This window comes from Mycteria americana, chromosome 3, assembly GCF_035582795.1.
Source record: "Mycteria americana isolate JAX WOST 10 ecotype Jacksonville Zoo and Gardens chromosome 3, USCA_MyAme_1.0, whole genome shotgun sequence".
Taxonomy (NCBI): domain Eukaryota; kingdom Metazoa; phylum Chordata; class Aves; order Ciconiiformes; family Ciconiidae; genus Mycteria; species Mycteria americana.
The window spans coordinates 95,366,044-95,388,994 of NC_134367.1; the positions used below are offsets into that span (position 1 = coordinate 95,366,044).

At 34.6% G+C, this 22,951-nt stretch overlaps 1 protein-coding gene across 1 annotated transcript in view; it reads right to left on the minus strand.

The window, feature by feature from the left end:
- BTBD9 (BTB domain containing 9) overlaps window positions 1–22,951 on the minus strand; it is a 138,022-nt gene that overhangs the window by 110,918 nt on the left and 4,153 nt on the right. Inside the window, exons 3-7 of the mRNA XM_075496200.1 lie at window positions 17,718–17,928; window positions 16,261–16,624; window positions 14,363–14,627; window positions 11,842–12,061; window positions 7,837–7,956 (exon numbers count right to left, since the gene is read on the minus strand). Of these exons, the coding sequence (XP_075352315.1) occupies window positions 7,837–7,956; window positions 11,842–12,061; window positions 14,363–14,627; window positions 16,261–16,624; window positions 17,718–17,928 (1,180 nt within the window). The remainder of the gene's footprint in view (window positions 1–7,836; window positions 7,957–11,841; window positions 12,062–14,362; window positions 14,628–16,260; window positions 16,625–17,717; window positions 17,929–22,951) is intronic.

Here is a 22,951-nt window from a genome sequence, read left to right on the forward strand (position 1 = left end):
ACCAAACAAAACAAACAAAAAAGAAAACTGCATGCCTGCAGTGAAAATTGATTTGTGAAAATAACATCAGTGAAAACCCTCAAAGGCCTAGAGTGACATTTCAAAATAGCTTTCTTTTAATACATTTCTGTAATACAAACCAAGATAATTTTTACTTATCTCTAGACATTACATTATCACTGTATTACATACAGTATTAGAATTAGGAAAAGATTTTAAGATTTCAGTTATCCAGAAATGAAGAAAAGCTAATTTGTATTGTGCAGCAAGGTTTTTTTTTTCTCTAAACTCTGCAACATCAAAATATCTGCACAGTTAGAAATAAAATATTTACACAACAGCCAATGCTTCCCAAAGCACAGTACAAATAAAATAACTAATCAACATGTTGCCTATGCAACCATTTGTATTTCTCAAGTGCGGTAACTAAGGTAAAGATGGTTTCAGTTGCCCAAGTTTAATCATTACATTTGCAAGAAGTCCTTTTATAAGGATATTAATGACTTAGTGATGAAAAATTTTTCAAATGCTTTTCAGACAGACTGAAGGCCTTACCAGACCTCCTGCCAGCAACTCTTAGCCTACATATTTCAATTAGGTCAGTGATGTAGTAGAGTTGCATTTTAAGTTAAAACAATGTTCAAAAGCCTCTTTCGGATGTCTGTGTGCTTTTTCTAAACACCACTGCTCTCCACTGGGAGAGAAAGTAGAATTACTTGCTTAAAAAGGCTAGCGCTAAATTAAATCTGCAGACACTGCTTTCTTCTCAGTTTATTTCAAGTACCTGGGACAGCGCTTCAACTGCTTTTTCCTCAAGAGTTAACTCCTCACTTGTTTCAACATCCGCTTAAATTGAACCATGTTCGGGTTATGGTTCGGGTTATATATGAACCATATTCAGAAAACTTTCTGGCAAATTATTTTCACTAAGTTTCCACCAAGCACATGAAAACTGCAGAATGGGTATCTACTACAGATAAGGATGTCAGAGACCTACTGGTAAGTCTGAAAGTGAGACATTGCTGCCTAATCAGTAACTTAATTTCAATGAGTGACTCTCCCAAGTGGAAAAAAAATAAAATGACTGCACCATCACCAGTATAAAGCACAGGTATCTGAGGCGGCATGACCAAGAAGAGAATCAAAGAAAAAAAATCTTGTCTAGCCTATACTTGAAAATCACATCTCTCTGCGTGTTACTCCCTGCAAAATAATTGTGCATAACTACCAACATTTCTTAATTTAGAACTGCATTACTACTGAAACATTTACTCTTTTTACATTTTGCTTTTTTCAATGCTCAGGAGACAGGGTCTACAATTTAATTTGTATTCACTCAGGCAGAGGATTACAAATGGTGTAATCATTAGTAGCAAAAACTGTTGAAGCACTGAACAAAAAACCACCCAATATCATCAATGCTTAATAAAAGGAAAGGCAAGAAATTCTCTCTGCACTGATAAATACATTTAATACATGAGTACACTTTCTAAAGTAAAAATAATTCTACACCACGCTTTCTGTAGCAGCCAAGTACTTTAAGGGAAACACAGAGCATTTAGACATACTATATCATTACTAATTCAACCTACTAGTATTAGTAAACCCCACCATTTTTCAATTTAAAACCAATTAAAAAACAGGAAAAAGAATATGCTTAAGTAATTTCCCACATTTACAGCATTATTCTACAGGCATCTATCAGTTCTTTTAATAGAAACATGCTCTAGGACCAAAAATTTATTCAGTAATAATTAATTAATATTTCCCTTTGATTTGTCACATTATAATATCTCAAGAAGAGATAAGACAATAAAATAGTACCAAATGCAGATAAAAATTGACCCCTTTCATTATCTTTTTCAATTTCTGGTATTACTGACAAAATAGCATTACTTTTCAAACTATAAATCGGTCTGGTTAGGCAAATACTCCCTCAATTAAAACTCAGCATCATCCAATGTCAGATGAAACATGGAAAATTAATTGAGAGTTTCCTTCTGATTTAATGTACCATCTCTATACTTGCTCTCTCTATAGCAAAAATAGCAAACCAGAATGATTCCACAGATCTGGGAAGTTTAGTAGACAAGCACAACACACGCTAGGAATAACAGTTTCACTAAAGGAGTTTAAACAGAAAGAAATTAAGTCGTTTAAACTTTTATTATAGTGACACCTTGTGGCTACATTTGACTTACTTTGAGACCTCTCAAAATTTTTCCTTTTCTTGTAATTGCTTTAATGAAGTTCTTAAAAATTTGTGGTCTAAAACACAGTAAAAAAATGAAGCCACAAAACAAAAATGAAAGGATGAAAAAAAGTGAGAAGGATAAACCAAAAAACCGTTCAAAGATCTTTAGCAGTATTAACATTCACTTAATGTATTTGCACTTTTTAATCCCCAAAAGAGCTATAACTTAGAATCACAACTCTGATTGCTATCTCGATTTGAAAATCTGCCCCCCCCCCTTTTTTTTTAAATGAACTATTGTTGCTTACCCATATTCAAACTGATATCCACATGGGTTATAAAAAATATCCTACAAGCAGATCCTTTATGACTTTTATCACTGATTTCTTGAAACACAACACAATTGAACATTGTCAGGACTATGGATTGAGTAAGTGCTACATAAGAAAGAGTTAACTTTTTAATATAATCAAGAAGATGGTATTCATTTTTTCAGGTTAATGACAGGGTAAACAGTTGGCTTAATTAACAGGTACATATTAAAAATACTTGGAAATAGGAAAGGAAAATAGTATCTTCAAAAATCAATAACAAACCACAGAAGGATAACAAGCACAGAAGCATTCTCTTCTATATTCCCTAACTATTAAGAGAGGAAGCTGGAATAACTATGAACCTAACACTTGTTCCGAATTCTGACAGGAACCTGCTTACATGACTATTTTCAGTCTCCTGTCTTCCCTCTAAAGAAAGTCTTCTTGAAGTCTTCTACATGAAAATTGCTATAGAAGTGCAAACAATGAAACTAGGGCCAAAAGAAATTCTAAAAAAAATACAGTACCATATTAAAAAAGAAAAACTTACCCTGTAATCCCATTCTCTTATTTGATTTTTCTGCATAGTATGTGGCTGTTCAATTTTTAAAGGTGGTGGAATAATGTCTTTAAAAGTATTTAAAGCAAAAATTAAAAGTCTTTCTAAAAAACAATTATGTCAATAAAAAGCCCAGGTATTATACCTAGCATTCTCTCTTACTAAAAAAAAAACCTCAAAATACAGCAACACCCTCTCACCTGTTATACCAAGCTTCGATGCCTAAAAAATAATCTTCCTTGTACGAATTAGCTTATATATCTAAATCAGGGATTACATCCTACCATTCACAAATAATTCATCTTCTGTGTATGAGAAAGTATAAACAATCTTCTCATCTCCTTTTCATTATAGAATTTCAGAGTCTTTGGTCACTCCCCTTCCATTTTCCATCTATTAATCTAGACAAAGGTGATGGCTCACAAAAGTTATTCTGAACCTATTAAAACACAGACTGGAGCATACAGGTAAGTAACAGGAAGAAGAAAACAGTGTAAGTAATCTTATCACATTACTTACTTGATTGTGCCTAATCAGTTTGGATGGCTTGGTATATGTTTTGCCAAGTACAACTTATCTTTCATGGGAAGCACAATAACACCCCTAACTCTAACACTATTGTGAATATTCCACAATGTTCCACATATCAAAAAAAAATCAAAGTCATGATAGAGACTATGACACATAATACAGTAAGTTACTTGTTAAGGAGACTGAACTGGTCTTAGTTTATTGTGGTATAAATTACTTATTTTATTTAATAACTAACTGCCAGAAGGTTTCATTCTTTTCATCCAGCTAGTGTGAAAGAGGCATTGATGGTAGATTCGAAAATGGAAATAGATTCACTTAAGAGAAAAGTGAAAGGTTTTCAAAAAATAAACAAAAAACCAACCTGCACACATGCAAATAGAAGATACACTCCATCAATTTTTATGCCCATGGAAATGTTTGAATAGCTTCTTAAAACTCAGGTGAACACGTTAGTTCAGCCCTTGACAGCTCTCACCTTGCATAACTAATATTTATGTGAAAGGTAACTCAAAAATGCAACTAACCTTGCCTAATGTTACAGGGCTCATATTCTCTTTATAATCTATGTTTGAACGATTGCTCTAGTGTATCAGACACAAACAGGCTGTCCTTCAACATGTATAGGATCTGGCATGTTCTACTTCCTTTCTTTGAAAAAAGGTGTGTAAATAAAAACCACAGCCAATAATCCAAGTCTCCAGTTCTCCATTACTACTCAAGAATTCATCCTATATAGTGATGCCATAAAGCACTTTGAGCTAAAATCAACTGTTCTTAAATAAAAAAAAACAAACAACCAAAACCACCACCTATCGCAAATCTATACTGGTAAGAAACTGCACTGTGAAAAGATACTTAGTCCAGCATCTTCCACTGACAACGCATACAAATCTTTAAAAAAATTGCTGCATGGTTCCCAAAGTGGTTGCTTGCAAAGAGATTATTATCCGCATTACTAAGACAAAAGGGGAATAAATGTTAAAACTAATGGCAAGAAGACAGAGCAAAGCACGATACTTGCAATGCACTCAGTACTTTTGTCCATGAACAGGAAAATCTTAGCACTGGGGCTTGTCGCACTAACTCAAGAGTATACAGCAGAAGCAGTGCTGAGCAATATGAAAACATAACTAGTTTTGGATGTAAAGAATGTACTGATTAACCTAACGCTAATAAGTGTGAGTGATTTGCTGAATTGCATTACAGTCTGCCTTTAAAAATGGGGCAGGCATTTACATCTTCAAATGAAATAAATGGTTTTTTTTATTATCTGTTTATAATCTAATAACAGTTTCTTTCTAAACAGAGCATATAAAATACTTAAAACATATCTGCCATTTGATAAGCATGCATAACTTATCTGTAAAAACAGAGTATCAAATATTAAAAGAATACATCCTGACATAATCTCATATTAGCTCATATTTTAAATCTGTGCTCACAACACTGGAGATCATCCCTTTTTTAGATGACAAAAAACTGCTACATATTTTAGGATTTCTGTTTTGTGTATGTTAGGATCCTAGAGATAACTAGTTAACTCATTTAAGTAAACAAAACTAATTTAAATACATAATCATGAAAATCTGAAATTAAAGACAGAAAAAAAAAAAATCTAGTCCTCCTTGCTTACTTCTTTCTATATAGAATATTAATTAAAAGACAGATAAATAAAAGTCTCAAATACTAATATGTATGTGTATATATCCTCCCCCACTCAAAGTCTCTCTTCTGGAGATCAACCGGTCCAAACCCCTGATTAAAGCAGAGTCAACCTTCAAGTTGGACTTATTTATAATAATACAAATAAATAAATACAAAGTCCTTAAAGTGGAACTCCTCAAAAAATTGTCAGCAATTTCAGGTTTCTAATTATATTTAAAATAGCCTTTTCTTCTTATTTACAGGAAAAAATACATAAGAAGAATAGTAAATTATAGTCACAATACTTTTACTTTTGACTAACAAATGCACTCTTAATATAATGTAGGCTTCAATTCACTGATATAAAGAGAGATTACAGAACAGCTTTATCTAAACTACCCTGAATTATCATGTTGACTTGCAACTGAGAACTCATATCGCTTTAAGGTTACTGCTCCTTTATAATAAGTACTCATAAACTTATGCTGCTACACGACTTTCTCTTTAGCGCTTTCACTTGCTCTTCAAAGTAGCTGCACCTCCAGGGAACTCCCCACCACTGTGTGGATATGATAATGAGGAACAGAGATTTACAGAAAGTAACAAGTTTACTGGGGATCATGGAGCAGAACAGGAAAAAGGAGAGGCATGAGGACTATGTGATAAGGAAATCTGTGCTGTAGTTACCTGGACAACTGTATACTTCAAATATCTGCTAAAATAAAAATGCAGGGGGAGGTTTCCAGGTGTGATTGTGCATGCATTTAAGTAGATAATACATAGCTATGCATACAAAGACACCATATCAAATGAACTCCCTCCTGATAATCTGCTCCTCCAATAGAGGGCAAGTCACTTCCAGAGGATTAAGAGATCATCGGAGAGCTAGAATATACAAGAGGTCCTTTTGGGCCAAAAAACGAGTAAGGTACTACCTAAAACTCTGGAATAATGTTCTCCCCTCCACTCTTTCCTCTCTGCACTTTCAAGCAAGGCTACAAAGAGCCTTCACCCAATCAGAACAATGATGCTCTCAAAACGTAGCATGCGCACACACACACAGAGATGAAGACAGCTGGGACGGGGTGGAGAATGACAAACAGATAAACCGATGCTGAAATAGAAAAATCACTTTTGGACAAGTCTTTGGATGAGGCCAAAGAATGGTTGCCCTTTTGATGTCCCACTTAACACCCTAGATCTCTTCAAATCTTCTTGCTAACGTGATGGAAGCAAAAAAGCCGTGCTTGCTAACAATCCATCCACTTTGCACCAAGTTAAGGTCACACACGCACACAAAAATATCCCCAGGAAATGTAAAACACCTATAAACTCCATGACACATTTCATCATTGCTAAATGATTTATCACAGACACCTTTAAGCAAAAATTTATCAGATACACACACAAACTAGGGGACAGAGCCAAACATTTCGGAAAGAGACAACAGTAAAATCAGAATCGTAAAACTTACAGGGAAAAGGTGAGAATGCATTTGTTTGTATCAGGAAAAATAAATTTCAAGTCAGTTATATTCAGTATGAACTTATTAAAAGGACAGGGAGGCTGAGAAAAAATTATCTGAGGAGAGACACACAAGTGGCCCACCAGATTCTTTCCCCATAGACTACAACTGTTTGCCAGCAATCCCATGTTGCAGAGCAGTAAAAATCACAGAAACAGGTCATTCTTTGGGGAAAAGAAAGCACTTCCCCTCCTTGGGGATTCCACGAGTTGCTGTGCTGATTAAAAAGTTTGTGTCTACAGAATAATTATTTAAATCAGGGCACTTCCTCTTTGGGTCTATGACCCAAAACCTAATGAAGGTAACATCTTTGGAATCTACAGACTGTGGCCTCTTTATCAATAAGCTCACTTCAGTTTTTGGATAAGACAGCTTCAATATGATCATAAGCTTCTTCCAGAATTCCCAGCACCTTTAGTAAAAAGACATCATCACCTTAATAATGATTGAACTCATCTAGCTGCTTTGGTTTACACAAAACATTGCTCACACCTCCTTAGTCCTAACTCTCCCCTTTCTCTCTCTCACAACTGCTTAAAACATTCTTTCAATGCAACATCAGAAAATATATAAAATATATAAGAATATATAAAAATACATTTCCAAGTTTTATAGCAAGTATGTAAACACATTTCAAACATTTTGGCAGTCAAGGAATGATGTTTACTACTGAGTGAAAAAACCACATCAGCTGCAAGACGAAAAGTGCAAAAGAAAAAAAAAAAAAAAAAAGGAGAGCAAGAGGGGAGCAAGGAGAGAAAAGAAGAAAAAAGAAGAAAAAAATAATTAAAAAAAAAAAAAGAAGTAAAGGAGAAAGAGATACATAGTTAGAGATGGAAGCACCAGAGTTTTCAAAACAGGATGCCTGCAATTTATCACCTATATTTATATTAAAAAAGCATCCACCAAGATAGACTTTTTCTTTTTTTTTTTTTAAGATAGCTGATGAAAGTTGTGTATATCATACATTATCAGAAATACATAATGTAGTAGCAAAATCCAGCAACTTATTCTGGTGTCTACATTATTTAATGATAGCCATGCAACATTACATTGATGAACTAACCTGCAGACACGGGCAGGAAAATACAGGTTCTGCCAGGATCGACAGAGGTATTTAGAGTGATCGATAACCCGAATCCAGTCTAACTCATCCATGGACACCTCAATGTAGTAGGAATAAGACCTATGGATTGTCAAAAAACACTGGTTAGAATACAAGCAGCCACATATTAGGCATTAAATTTTACACTTGCTTCTGGATTTTCAGTTGTGCTGACAAGAAGGCTATTTGTTCCTACCCACAGACCTGTATCTAAGATATCTAAAAGAGATCCCTATTTTCAAAGCAGCTTTGAAAATAAATTCACATGCGGTTATGTTAAGACATATTTTCAGAATGACTTAAAACATCCTAACACTCACAATCTGCAGTAATTGGATGAGGCCATCGTTCCTCAAAAAAATGCAATGAAGACTTTCAACTCAGTCATAAAAATAATCATTTGTATTCCTTCTGCGTGGAATTAATCTAAAACACCAGTGACACAGTTATTGTTTCTATTGCCATATCAATAAAGAAAAATAAAAAAACATTTAGCAGATGAAAAATGCAAATTCAAACCCTTCACTTGAAAAAAGCAAATTTACTTTATGATAATTTTCTCAGTGATGTTATTCTTCACTTCTGACCCTTTCAGTTGTTTATAATACATTGTTAAGCCTGTCACTACTTCCTTACAGACCCCAAAATTACCTCATCAAAAATAAAAAAGAAAAAAGTCACCAACACAATCTGTGTCTTCCTCTTGCTTACCAATTATATTTAGTTTATAGTTCGCTGTTAGAAGAAAGCAAACCCAAACTAAAACTTAGAAGCCACAGCTATTTCCATATACCTACAACAGTGATACTTAGAATGAAGCAGAAACTCCACTTGTGGATCAGCAAATTGTGAAATATATGTTTCTGAATATTTTCTTTCTCTTAATGGACTAGTCTGCAACATTCACAGGCAGTTCAACAGCACCATGTTAGTACTTATCCTCCTTTCACACTGATTTCTAACAGAAGAGTTGCTCTTCCAGAGTTCTACGTAGACATTTTCTGTTGAACATTAATGTGTTTGTTAATATTTCCAATTTTTTGCCGAGGACTTAGGGGGTAGATGTCTAAAGTGGTACTGTTTAAAAATTCTTAAAATGTTAGATAACACTGTTAATACCAATTTATGCACTTAGAAAGGTAACGCAGCGTCTTTAAGACGTCAATTGCATAATCAGCTTTCACATTCACACCAGCCAGATGCGTAATATTCACAACCCATATAAATACACTGTGTTCTAGCAACACTATTATTACTAATCCATGCATATTTGACCAAACTAGGCTCCAGCATTTTAGAGTTTGAGCACTTTGGATCCAAAAGTTGCTGACTGCCTGTCCTATGTGGTGAGAATTTAGGGATCCTCACATCACCATCGTTAGACTAACATAAATTTGTAACCAATATAGAACATGCCATTTTTTTTTGTTTCTGAAGGTACCAAGCAAAGAAAAATTATCTCAAAAATACAGTTCCATTATCATACACAACACTATGCCTTTTATTTTTCTTAAGGATAGCATCTTTTTTGCAGAGGTAATTTGGACAGCTAGTCTCCTTTGCACTTCTATAACTAAGATTCATCTGTTAGTAATACCTCTAAACCAGAGGTGCAAAACACATCTGTTAGTTTGTATTTGGTTCTGTTAAGAATGTACATTATCTATATAAAGACATCCAATAGACCAGAGCTTCACAGAGACAGTTAAAATGAATGAGTAGTTTAAAAAGATGTTCAACCAGAAGCCACCATGCGCTTGTACAGTTGCTAAAACATCTCTTTTGGAGGCATTATTCATGTATCCCATGAGACAGATGTGGGTAAGTGGATGGCAGTTCTTAGACTAAAAGAGTATATAGGTTGGAAAGGATCTCTAGAAAAAGCGAGGACAATCTTAGAGCAAGTTCCTTAAGGTCTTGGCTGGTAAAGTTCTGCATACCTCCAAGGGCTGATATCCATAATCTCTCTGGGCAAACTCTTCCCAAGTTCAAATAGTCCATTATGAATTCTTTTCCTAATATTTAATAGAAATTTATCTTGCTGCTTGTGTCCAGTGCTCTTTGCCCTCTCAGCACACAGCTGCAAGAGGAGTCTGGCCCTGTATTCTCTACATTCTTCCATTAAATAGGTGAAGACAGCAATAAGTTCCCCCTTCTAAGTCTTCTCCTCTTAAAACAGCAAGTTCTCTCAGCATCTCCTTGTACATCGTATGCTCAAGCCCTCATCATCTTGGTGTCCTGCTGAACTCACTCCAGTATGTCAGTATCTTATACTGAGGAGCCCACAACTGGACAAAGTATTCCCAATGCTTCTTTTTCCATTTACCTTAGACAGTTGAGCTACTGGGGGGGAAAAAAAACTAATAATTCAGGTACTCTACCTGATAAGAAGCAAAAGAAAGTCCAATAGCAAACTTTGCACAGAAAAACAAAAAAGTCAGGATGACACAGAAACTAGATCCTAAACCACTGTACCCTCAGTATTCTATGAAGACAAAAAGCTCTGGAGTAGAGGTCCATCTTGTCTGATATTCTGCCACCAACAATGGTTTGTTCCACAAATTTTAGACGAAGGGCATAGGACACCAAGCAACAATTTTTTAATAAGTTATCCCAAGGAGAAGGGTTTGTCCCTGAGTTTCAGCAGCTGCCGATTTATGCCTTGCAAATGAGGGGCATTTTACCAGCTACAAGCTCACAAAGAATTGCTAGAGAGCTCCTCATTATTAATATGTCTCTAATACTTTTTCAAATTTTATAAAATTGGTTGGTAATTGATTTATTAATTTGGTTGATCTTCTGGGACAAGTAGTATAATATTGTATGAAGTAGTTCCTTGCACCTTCAAAGTTTTACTTTTCAATCTTTCCAAAAGTAATAGAGGAGAAGCATAAATTTCAGTTGTACTGAATCAGGAGAACTTACTTGAAACAATTAAATAGCTAAAAATTCATGGTTTGTTTTGAATGATTAATAACCGTAATTAATATTTACAAAAAATAAAAATAAAAATCAATAAAACATTAGTACACCCTGTTCTTAAATAACACAGCTTAGTTAAGAAAACAAAATGCAACTGTTTTGTAATTCTAAACTGTTAGTCTGGAAGTAATATAAAATTAATCTTTTATCAGAAAGGTAATAATGTGTTAAAAGTATAAGTAGCTTGTTTTATTGTTTTTAATAGAAAATTGCTTATGAATACCTGCATGAGCTGTCTACTAAATTGTAAAACCTTTGTCATGGCAAGTTATAAAATGAATATATTCAATTTGTCAGATAAAAAGAACCTTGCAATTTTCCTACTTAAGCAGTCTCTCAATTGTTCAAATATGCATAATTCGATCTTTCATGCATTCCATAATAAAGCTGAGCATAAATTGGCTAAGGCATCCATGATAGTTCATACTTTACCAGACTCACCATGAAGTGGCTTCTAATAACTACCACAGTTAGTCGGTAATTCACATTCTAAATAAATCTTACTATCTCTGAATTATTGTCAAAGCATGTTATTTCTTACCAATTTTGATATATTGAAAAAATCTGAACAAACATTCCTCTGTTTGGAATGTAAATATGTAAAAAATATGGTTTCTGCAAAAGAACTAGAATATTGTTTTTCAAACTGAAATAAAAGCAGTTGAAAACTAAGTGGCAAATAGAAAACAATTAAAACAATTTAAATTACGTAAAGTTTCATTAGTAATATAAACTATTTAATGAAGACACAAAAAAATACATTGAAATACTACGAGGTAGTTTATATCACAAAATATGGTCTGCTGTGTAAGCAACCAAAACTGTGTTTAAAAAACAGAGTTTTTTCAAATAAAACTTGTCATTGTCATCTCTAACACTGTATCATGCTGTTTCTATAAAATATTTCATGAATATTTCACACTGATATATCACCACCAGTACAAAATGCATTATATTGCCTTTTTATGTCAACTTAGCACCTACCGACTATCTCTGTCCCACAGGAGTATTCGTATGTGGTTGATTATTGATGGCTGGCCTAGTTTAATTTCAATTCCAGAACGGCAGTCATCATCGATTGGGTGTCGAGAGAAGCCATGATCCAAGTCATAGTTCTGAGTATCCCCATCTAATAAAGCAGACTTCAGCTCCCCTTTTACAACCTGTGCTCCATACTTCATTGTTGCAATATTTTCCCCTGGTACTAAGAAAAAACAGAAATAATTGCTTAAATTTTATGTTTTATGTATTTTATGCTAAGCCGGTGCTTAGCTGCCGGCTGGGGCTAAACCACGACATCCGCATACTGCAAATTAGATGTTCTGAACATCAACTCTATTAGGTCAGAACAAAGACTTATTGCCCGTATTTTTTCTTGGCCACAAACATATGCTCAAGGGAAAAAAACCGAAGTACAAAAAAAGAGAGGCATTTTAGAAATTTTGCTTCTTCCATTTCATTTGATGCCCCTTTGGTCTTTTATGGTAATAATAAGTAGTGATAATTTACTAGTATGTAGTATCTATATTCTCAGTCCCCTTCATGATTTTACAGAATTCTATTGCACCTTCCTCATTCAATCAACACTGTCCTCCTGGTTTTAAAGTTTTGGTCTATTTAGTCTCTCCTTGTGATCAACCTCTCACCATACCTCTAATAATTTTTTTGCTCTTTCTTTCAGATTTTTTTGTTCTGATTTCAACTGTTTTAGTTTGGTTTCGGTTTGTGTGTTTTGTTTTTTTTTTTTAAGTGGAAGGAAATTAAAAATCACATAAGACATTCACAATGTGGATGCATCATAAATTTCCAGAGTGGTATGTACAGTGGTATAGTTCTACAAGCTATTTTGATAGCTATACAAACTTCCAGTACTCTGCAAAGCTAAACAAACCCAAGTGAAACGGAAAACTTTGGGCTATTTTGGCTTTGAACCAACATAGTAAAGCAAGTTTTTTATGCCACAATTTCACAGTCATAAGCCTGTTACATCCTAGGAACAGATCTTCCATCAAGACAACTGGGGATAATGATCCCTAACTCCAACTACAAAACAATACATTGATGAACCACTCTGTTAAAAAGACATTTTTAACAGTCTTGTTTGAGGAGAGACCCTAGAAAACATGATCTGAAAGCTAAATAATGAAAAGCTGCCCCTGAAGTCTTCAGGCAGGTTGGCAAGAGAAGTACGAATTTTAACAGGATGCTAAGTTTAACATGTAAAGAACAGAATTTGAAGTGGTAAAATTTTAACTGTATTGTAGTACTACTACATAAAAACGTCAAATGCACAACTATGAAATCACAAGTAGTCATCAACGTTTCCACAAAAAGTCCCAAGAGCCTGAACTAGTACTAAAACAACACAGAAATTCAATTATCTAAAAAGCTGTGAATTTGACAAAGCAAGAAATTTTGCTATTAGAAACATATTATTATTGAGACATAAATATGCAGAAAAAGAAGTCAGAAAACACCATTTAACTTTCAAATTTATCTACTGCATTGTCAACAGAACGTCTTGCATGATAAGACTTTTACAATATCCTAATCACAGAATGGTTTGGGTTGGAAGGGACCTTAAAGATCATCTAGTTCCAACCCCCCTGCCATGGGCAGGGACACCTTCCACTAGACCAGGTTGCTCAAAGCCCCATCCAACCTGACCTTGGACACTTCCAGGGAGGAGGCATCCACAGCTTCTCTGGGCAGCCTGTCCCAGTGCCTCACCACCCTCAATATTAAACTCATGTTTAAATATTCCTATCTGTAACTTCTAAGAGAGAACAAAGGGGAGATGCAGTTCTGAGAAAGCAGTTAGCATTTTCAGGGCTCTTCATGCATGACTGAGACTACAGTGCAGGCTCCCAAAGAACATTTAACTTTATTCTTTGCTGTGGGGCAAATACTCTATAAATCACACATTAGATAGCAAACTAACAATATCTTTCTAAAGCTCAGTGTTAGCTATTCTTGTTGAACTAACAGAGAGCACAGATAAAAGTCAAACAATAGGCTTCTCACACTTTTTAGGCTTCCATGAATACAATTTTGGAAGACTTGTTTACACTATTTGGGCAAGCATGAAAGACTAAGAGAAAAATCAAAAGTAGTGGAGAAAAAAAAATGAAAATCTTCATGAAGTAGAAAACAAGTCACCATCAGCGTAAAACCATTTAAATATCATATATCCCACAGCCAATGCATTTTTATTTTTAATGTCTTTGCAAAAGATTTTCAATAAAAATAGCACTTCCTCTAGGAAAATACACTCTTATTACAACATTCATGTTTGAGCAATATCTGAGATACAAAGCAAAAAAATACGCTGACTAATATTATTTGAGGAATAGCAATGGCAAGCATAGTACCTAAGATATTTCATTATGTAAGCCTTTTAAAACACATAATAATAGATAAAAACTCAAAGCACAAATTAACCATATCCTCCAGACAACTATAGTTACTAAATGAGAAAAAAACAAACAAAAAACCTGATGCTTACTTAACATGCCCCTGTAGTTGAGGTCCATGTCCCGACTCTCAGAACGAATCTTAATGGCATCTAGGATGGCATCAGGTGACAATAATCCAGAAGGTCTTACAACATTCAGTAGTTCTGTTAGACTCATTAGTGGCAAACGTACAGCTTGCATGATTTCAGCATGGTTTTCCTTGGGGTTATGTTTACACCAATTCATCAAAGCTTGGAAAATGTCCTTCTCAGGAGCTGCAAATGAGTCCCTCAGTACAATGCTTAAAAGAGCAGCCTGGAAAAGAAAAACAAGACAGAATAAAAAACCACAAATAAACAGAAATAAAATTATTTTTTTAAAAAAAGGAAAAAAAGGGAAATTAAAATAAGGCAAAAATTAATGGGTGTTTTAACCTGTAGTTATTAAAAAATAAACTCCAAAGGAGTGACTACCTGAAACTGTAGCTTTAGTTACTTAATGCAAGAATTATAGAATCCATCATGTAAATAATAGGTAATATTACAAACCCACTAGGAGAAATATGCCAGAATTGAAATGTGGAAAACTATTCAAATCAGTTTACTACTTCAGTTTTTACTACTCCAGTTACTACTTCAAATTTACTTTGGTATAGAAGCAGCGATTTGGGGATTTGTTAGTGTAGTTCAAAGCATTTCTTTAAACTTAGGCTGGTATAAGAACACTGATGAGGAAAAAAAAAGGCATGGCTTGGAATCCCCTTTTTAAACCATTTCTAATTATTTGGGTTGGTTTTTTCCCACCTTTCTCTCTCTCTTTTGGTACCAACTTAGAATCAGCAGGTAAAAAACTTCAGTGGCTTTTATTCATGCAGAAAACCCACTGACTGCAAAATGAGAACAAAAAGAATTGAACAGCTTTTTGATTTTCATTTAGCTAGCAGAATACTTAGAAGTTTGCCTAAGAAAAGGACAAATCTCTCATATATACCAGGACTGGCTATGCCAAAGATGTCATAAAGTATGCGCTTCCTGATGAATAGCATTTGCTATTTTCTTTATTGATAATATGCTCTCAGAGCTCAGATTCAACAAAATGCGCATGACAGAGTACAGTAGAGAGAAAAAAAAATATTTTTTTCCCTACACAACTAGTCAGCGGAGCAGAGTGCCTTGTATTTATTCAAGAAATAGATCCATTGCAGCTTTTCCACTAAAAATACTTTTAAAAAAAGAAAAATTAAACCATCATTCATTCAAGATGCTCTACCACTTCATGTGAACATCACTTGAAAACTCTATCACTATAATGTCCAGCCCAAAGACCACTCCACAGCAAGTGGAAAATTTCAATGGTGTAGAATAGCCTGACTTGGGCACAATTATTTATGCATCTAACACCAGCACCACCACCACACAAAAACCCCAAACCACCCTACAACACCACCATATTATATAATTTCAGAACATGATGACAATCAGCAATATAAATCACAGAAACCTCCAGAATGCTTTAGCTTACACAGCAGAAAATCAACCATCATTGAGATGGCCTGTACGAAGAAATTAACAGAATGGAGTATCTTCTGCTATCTTCATATCTTTACTTTATATCCCCTGGGCAGTGTTCAGAAACCAAATTACATCATTTCAAGAAAAGACTAAAAAAGACAAATTAAGATTAGATTGCCTGCTCCCACCTTTTAGAATACTCCATCAGATTTACTATATTTAGCTATACTGACTGGTCAAAATTAAATAGCTAAAAAAATTCAGAACGGATCACCAGAATTTTCAGTTCACCTTGCCTTGAACATTTCCAAGTGTCACAGTTTCACTAGTATAAAATGATACCTGATATTTTGTGCCCCCATTAGTATTTTATCATGAAGTTGTATACATATTAAAATTAACATTCCTGGAGAAAAAAGTGCAAACAAAAGATATACCTTAGAAAGTGACAGGAAGCCTTCGCTGGAAAGCACCTCTTGGGCATTTCTATCCATGAACATACAGCACATACAAGTTAATTTGGGAAGGGAATAAAGACTGGCAACATCAAATGTCATACAGACATTCTGAATATTAAGTATTGTGCAAAGATACTCAGATGTGGAATCCTCCAGTTCTGGGAATCCATATTTATGTGCTAGGCTTAGGAAGTCTAGGAGAACCTCCTCTTTCTCATCTCGTAGTGTAGCACGACCAGTGTAAATATATTTCAACAGCATGGTAAATGCTTCTGCAGTGGTGTCCTGAAGAGGAATTTCTGCTTCAGGCTGAGATTCTCTCATTCCACCATACAATAATGCTCTAGAAAGAAGACAAAATTTGAGAAACTTGTATCCTGATAAAAACCAGGCAAAAAGTAGAAAGAGAAAGGAATAAATTACTATTTACAGCAAGGAGAATACAAATGGGATATGGTTTAAGAATCTACAAAAGAAAAACCTTTATACTTGGCATTTAAAGTGCAGCTCTGCTCTGAAAGCAGCTGCACAAGAACAATATTCTAATGCATCATGTTTTATACTACACAAAAATTGCTCCACCTCTACTTTGAACAATAGTTTGCAAAGCAGAAATTGAGATATGATTCTCACACCTTTTTTTTTTTTAGATATAGTGCTATCAGTGAGAAAGAAAAAAAAAGAAAAATTTTCAGAAAGCAAGTGAAGCAAATAGTTCGCCACTATAACAGCAGTGGCAGATTAGCAAATCGCAGGATTCTTGATCCTCTATTCCGTACTCTAAACCCAGCACACGGCAACTCCAATGAAATCCTGAATCTTGAGAAAAATCAAAGTACTTACAATTATTTTTTTTAAATATGATAGACAGTTTGAACACAATTTGCATTCACACATTAGTTTAGTTATTAGCTTATCCCTCTGACAAAATTAACTGGAAGAAGATTATCAGGAAGTTATATTAATTACATTTAGAGTGAAAAATGCCCAGCTCTTTTAAGAGCTGGATTAGTATTATTCCTAGTTTTAAAATATATATTCTAAACTGTATCAGCCAGACCTCTTTAAATACTCAATTCCAATGCGTCAAAATTAAACTTGCTAATTGAGTATATTCCACAGAAGCACACCATCCATACTCTGAGAAATCAAAACAATTTTACAGCAGAACTTTTCTACCCTGAAGTTATCTTTCTCTTGAATTTGTGAAACGATCTTCAAAATCCAATTTAATGAAGGTCAAAAGAATAACATCATGACATGGTATTTATCTTTTTATATTTGGACACAATGATTTGATGTGCTGGGAAACATTCACACAGAAAAGGTCACACTCAATGGACAGATGATTACACCCTGAAAAGTTCATAGAGAAACAATGTTTATCTTATCTGCATGAAAATTTCCTGTGAGCCTGACAAAAAGCTATACTTCACCTGAAATAATGGCACCTAGCAGCCAGGATCACTCTGTGTGCCGGAAAACGTTTCTTTTCTACAATAAAGGTAACGTCACTGTATTCTTCCCCATTCATTAGAGCACCAATATGCTCTGACAGAATGTGAACGTGGTCAATCTCACCCACGGCTGTGTAAGGACGAAGCGGATGGCTGTTACTCATCTTGGAGGGATGGTGATATTGGTAGCCTAAAGGGAAAAAGAAAACCACCAGTATTATAAAGGGCACAAATATTAAAAAATGGCAAAGATGAAGCTGCAATTACGAAAAAAGCGACTAGTGCAAGTTACTATATATTACAAGAAAAATGAAACCAAGAGGTTTTCTATTAAAGTTCATTTACAACAGGACTCGATGCAGCTTGCCTCAACAATTCTAGCCTTGCTGTTCTGTTAATCCATTTACTTAAAATAAAAGCTTCCAACAAAAGAAATTAAAAATTAAACAATTTTAATTAAAATTACCATTAGAAAGCAATTTTATCTGAATTAAAATGCACATAAATTATAAAGAAATAAATAATTTGACCAATTAAGCATAGTCTTAACTCCCAAGTCTCTACTAAAATGACTGATGAGTAAAAACAACAGTGTTCTTGCAGAATTCCTATCAACTTTCCAGAACTGGGAGAAATAAACAATCAGGATAACATTTAACAAATAACAGACAAAGTCTGTCAAAGACCAAAGCTTTACAATGTACAATTCAATTTTCTTACCCTTTCCACTCAGTTTTCTTGATGCTTTCTTGTTCCCTCATACATGTAAGGAAATAACCCCCAACACCTCTCAGTCATAAAAGCAGGAGACTGTCCACTAACGTACAATATAGATTAATGCCTTAGTCATATCTTCTATGGAATTATTTTGTTACTTCTTAATTCACAAGAGGTTTTAGTTTTGTTGGTTTGGATTTATTTCAGCAAGAGGCTTTCTGTAGTCTCAGTGGCAAGAGCATCCACAGGAGAAATTAGGTCTTAAATCAGCTTCTATTGTTACACTTCAATTTACTTGTAAATAAAAAGAGGTTGGCTGTTTAAGATAATAACCATCCATATTTTCAGAGACACCTTCTGTGCGCCAATGACTAGCCACTTTTCAAAATGGGCACATACTTAGTGCTGAAGAAAGATGGTGTACCACAAAAGGCAGGAAAATGATGAGGCCATACCCTGCACACAGCTAACACATTAACCTTTCAAGTGAAATATTCATGACATGAATGCATTTTTAAGCTATATTTTAAAAGTATCATGAGAAAACAGGCATCTGTTTCCAGTCATTTCTTCCCCAACAAAGAAAACACATGCACATGGGGTTAAGTACTATTTGCACCTCTGTAACACCTGGAAATGCTTAACTTGAAATCAAGATACTGTAGAAACACAGTCCCAAAGAACTTTAAAATAAACTAGAAAAAGTGACAGAAATAGAAAATAAGATTTGAGAACAATACAGCATACTACATTGATAATACAGATTACAGCACAAATGGGAACAAAACCCCAGCTTTCCTCAGGCAGCCTCTGCTACTTGAATTAGAAGCTGTGTGCCCACGTAGCCATTACAGCGTGGAACCAGCAATACTGGCCGAGATACTGGAGGCAGCCTAACCAGGGGAACAGAGAATACTGTACAGTCATTCTTCTATCCTGTCACAAGAGTAAATTAATTTTTATGGGTTTTCATTATAACAGACTGTTTCTTCCATTTGCACTGGTTAATTTACAACTAGCTAAGACAACTCTGCACTGAACAGATTCATGCAACGTACACTTCCAGCAACATTTACTTTGTAACGAGCAAGATTAACTTAATTCACTTCAGTCCAGTTGCATCTATTCATACTAGCAATAATATTTACCACAACATAATTATTTGAGAGTGTACAGACAATTGTAAAATTGAAATGCCCTCAAAATATAACACCTTTTATTGCACCAAAGGAGCAAACAAAAGGATGTATTTGTTACTCAGCTGCAAATATCAAGCCTTGATGCTCCTTCAAGACTTCTGTACCTTACAAGTCTACAACTGCTGTTGTTGATCTTCATTCACAATCATCAGGCAACCCAATTACGTGCGAATTACATGCACATTATCAAGCAACTTTGTACTCTCTCTCTTCTGCCAGTTCTGACTTTGATTGATTAGGGAAGTTCATTTATGATACTTCATACATGTACAACTACAGGCACATTTTGGTTTTAAAATCTATTTTTAATTCCATTTTTTCTAAACTCTACTTCTTTGTTTCCTTCATCCACTCTTATCTCTAAAAAAATAAGAACAGGTACCATCTGAATAAAACTGAGAGACTACAAAAGTGGTAAAGATAAGGGAATGCCATCAGCTGCACACTAACTTGGCTTCCACTAGCTGTGGATATTGTCGTGTGCCAATAGGGTGAAAAGTTCAAGGGAAAATTGTTTCCATTTCAGGTTAAATAAATAAATAAAATCAAAAGCACACTTCCCTCTCAAGGGTACATAAACCTCTCTCCAAACAAGAATCACTGTATAGAATAGAGCAAAGTCTGAACTGGGGACACTTACTAATAAGCCGATGATGCCAGTCCTTATAAACATCAAGACTCTGAACTATAGCTAGCAATGAAAGTAGAAATTTATAAATCCCTGTGTGAAAGCTGCAAGACAAATCTGTTTCGATGTTTAATGCTCTCCAAATTGCTGGTACAACGTACTGTTCTTGTTTGAAACTGGCAATTTAGAACATGCTGACCACGGGGAATACAGGACTCAAACGATGGCTACAAGCCTCTGGCCAAGGAGCCTTTCAAATGCTTGAATGACATGAAGTGTTGGAAACCGGCAACTTCATGAAAACTACGTACACGCCTTACATGCTTTCTGTGGGTAACACTAGTATACTGAAGAAGCACTCAAATTCATTTATTTGTTTACTACTATGCATTTCCAATGCAACTTTCATCTGTATTGTGGATTTTCCATACAAAGCAGCCCAGTGAGAGCAGTCCCGCCTTCAAAATATAGAACCAAGTAATGCATGACTTCAGATCTTCCCAGACTGTACTAATTAATGGTATGAATTCAGTCAACCCTTGAAGTGATCTGCGCATTTCTTGTTTGAGGAAGTAAAAAGTAATATACTGCTTTAGTTGTGGCAAGTTGCTATGAGCTCACAACTTCCCTGTATAGCTAAACATATATTTTTCTAGTTGCAACTCAAAGTATTATTTATGATAAAAAAAGACGGATGCTGCTTGGAGCTTGGCAAAAACCTTCCTGAAGATCCCTCTGGTATCTTCTGTCATCAAACAGTGTCACTCCTTTCAGAGAATACAGGCATCTACTCTTCTTGGCATTCAAAGAAGAACATTTAACAAACTTCAGAATAAAACGCCAAGCCATTTACAAACCTCTTGCCAGCACCATAACCTATTTCCAGGAGGTATTTAGAGCTAATTAACCGCTCCAGGAGTCAGCTGCTGCAGCTTTGTTCATGCCACAGAAATAAACAAAGTAAAACAGTCTTCTCAGTGAGTTTGAGGCTCCATTAAAACTGAAACAATCCCAAAAGCATCTGTTAAGTCAGAAGGCCTACAAATCACTTCTGTCCAAGACCCCACCGGAAGACATGCTTCTTGGTGACCATCTTCAACAGTGAGCATGTGAAAAACACTGCCTAGCATTTATTATATAAGGCAATATGCAATATTACACAATGTGTGTCATGGCTAGAAAAACAACAAAAACCTCACAGTTTTCAGCTTGCTATATTCCTTTTTAGCAAATAATCTATAAGATGTTACGGCATAGAAAAATGTGATCTAGAAAATGCAGCAACAACAGCAAACCCCCAATGACATCTTTACTAAACAACTCTCAAACCAGAGCTGCAATAAAGACTGGCACTAAGTCACTTCCCCCCCTCATCTGGGCTATCACTAAAGAGTCCTCTGAAAAGCAGTGCTGTTTCAATGAAACGTGGAAGAGTTGTCTTTACTCCAGGCACACAAAAAGGAATTTAAGAAAGTGTTAATGAATAATTTTGAATTTTTTTAATATAAAATGAGTGAAAAATTTTTACATAACTGATAACCTTATTGAAACTTTAGAAATAAATGCGAGCAAACAGACTGTTGGTAGAATTAAAAATTTTATGAAGTCAGTCTGGATTATAAACACTGAGCAAATAATTTCATAGCCTTGAAACACTTAATTCTTTCATCATCTGGTTTGTACCTATCAAGATAACGCAGATTTTGTCAGAATTATACAAAGGGAATTTTCTTAAATATAATTCTCTTACATTGCTATTTTCTCTAGAAATAGGAATTGGTTCTCAGTTGATTGGAAAGGATTTGAGTACTATTTCATTTTTTTGTAATTCATTACTTCATCAAACATTTTGCTATGCTTTAAATAAATTCCAGCAAAATTATTTTAATTACAATTTCCATTACCATAGATTCACAGAACATGGTAGGTGTGACATTAACACTAGTGTACAAACATACCATTGTTTCAAATCATATAGTTTGGTTTCTTAATGTATATACACATCTTTTTATACAGAAAATATTTTGTTCTCGTAAGTTCTGGTACAACAAGCTAACACCTCAGGAAATAGGAATTTTTAGTAAATATTTCAACATACACAGAGCATAACTCAAGTAAATACTTTGATTCTGTCAGAACCCTTGCTACAGAAGCTCCTTTGTACTTCAAAATAACAACAAAGTTGACTATGAGTGAAAATTGTAACAAAGGGAAAAAAAATACATGTTCTAATAATAAAACTGTTCAGACTGAAGTTAATTAAGTTTGTGAAGAATTTTATGTTTACTCATGTAAAGCACGCACAAGCACTAACAGTAAAAGTTTGACTCAAATCCACAAAACTGGAGCTGTGTATAAATTCCTGGTCATGGTTTCTTTTAGTTTCACAACGGTTGAAAGGATCTACCTGTGCAATAACATTTAAATGCAACTGTTTATTGTTTTTAATTTTAATCAAGGCTTACAAAAAACCCCCAGCATTAATATTTAGAATTTAGTTACAAATACAATTTATTTACTCTGTTCCAGCAGTACCAGAAAAAATGCAAGTCAGCACTAAAGCACAAGCCACATACTCTGAAGAATAAAATATTTGTTTTCAAACATTAATTTTCTATATTTTTCACCCTTTTACTCCCATAAATATTTCTAATAATCTGAAAATCTTT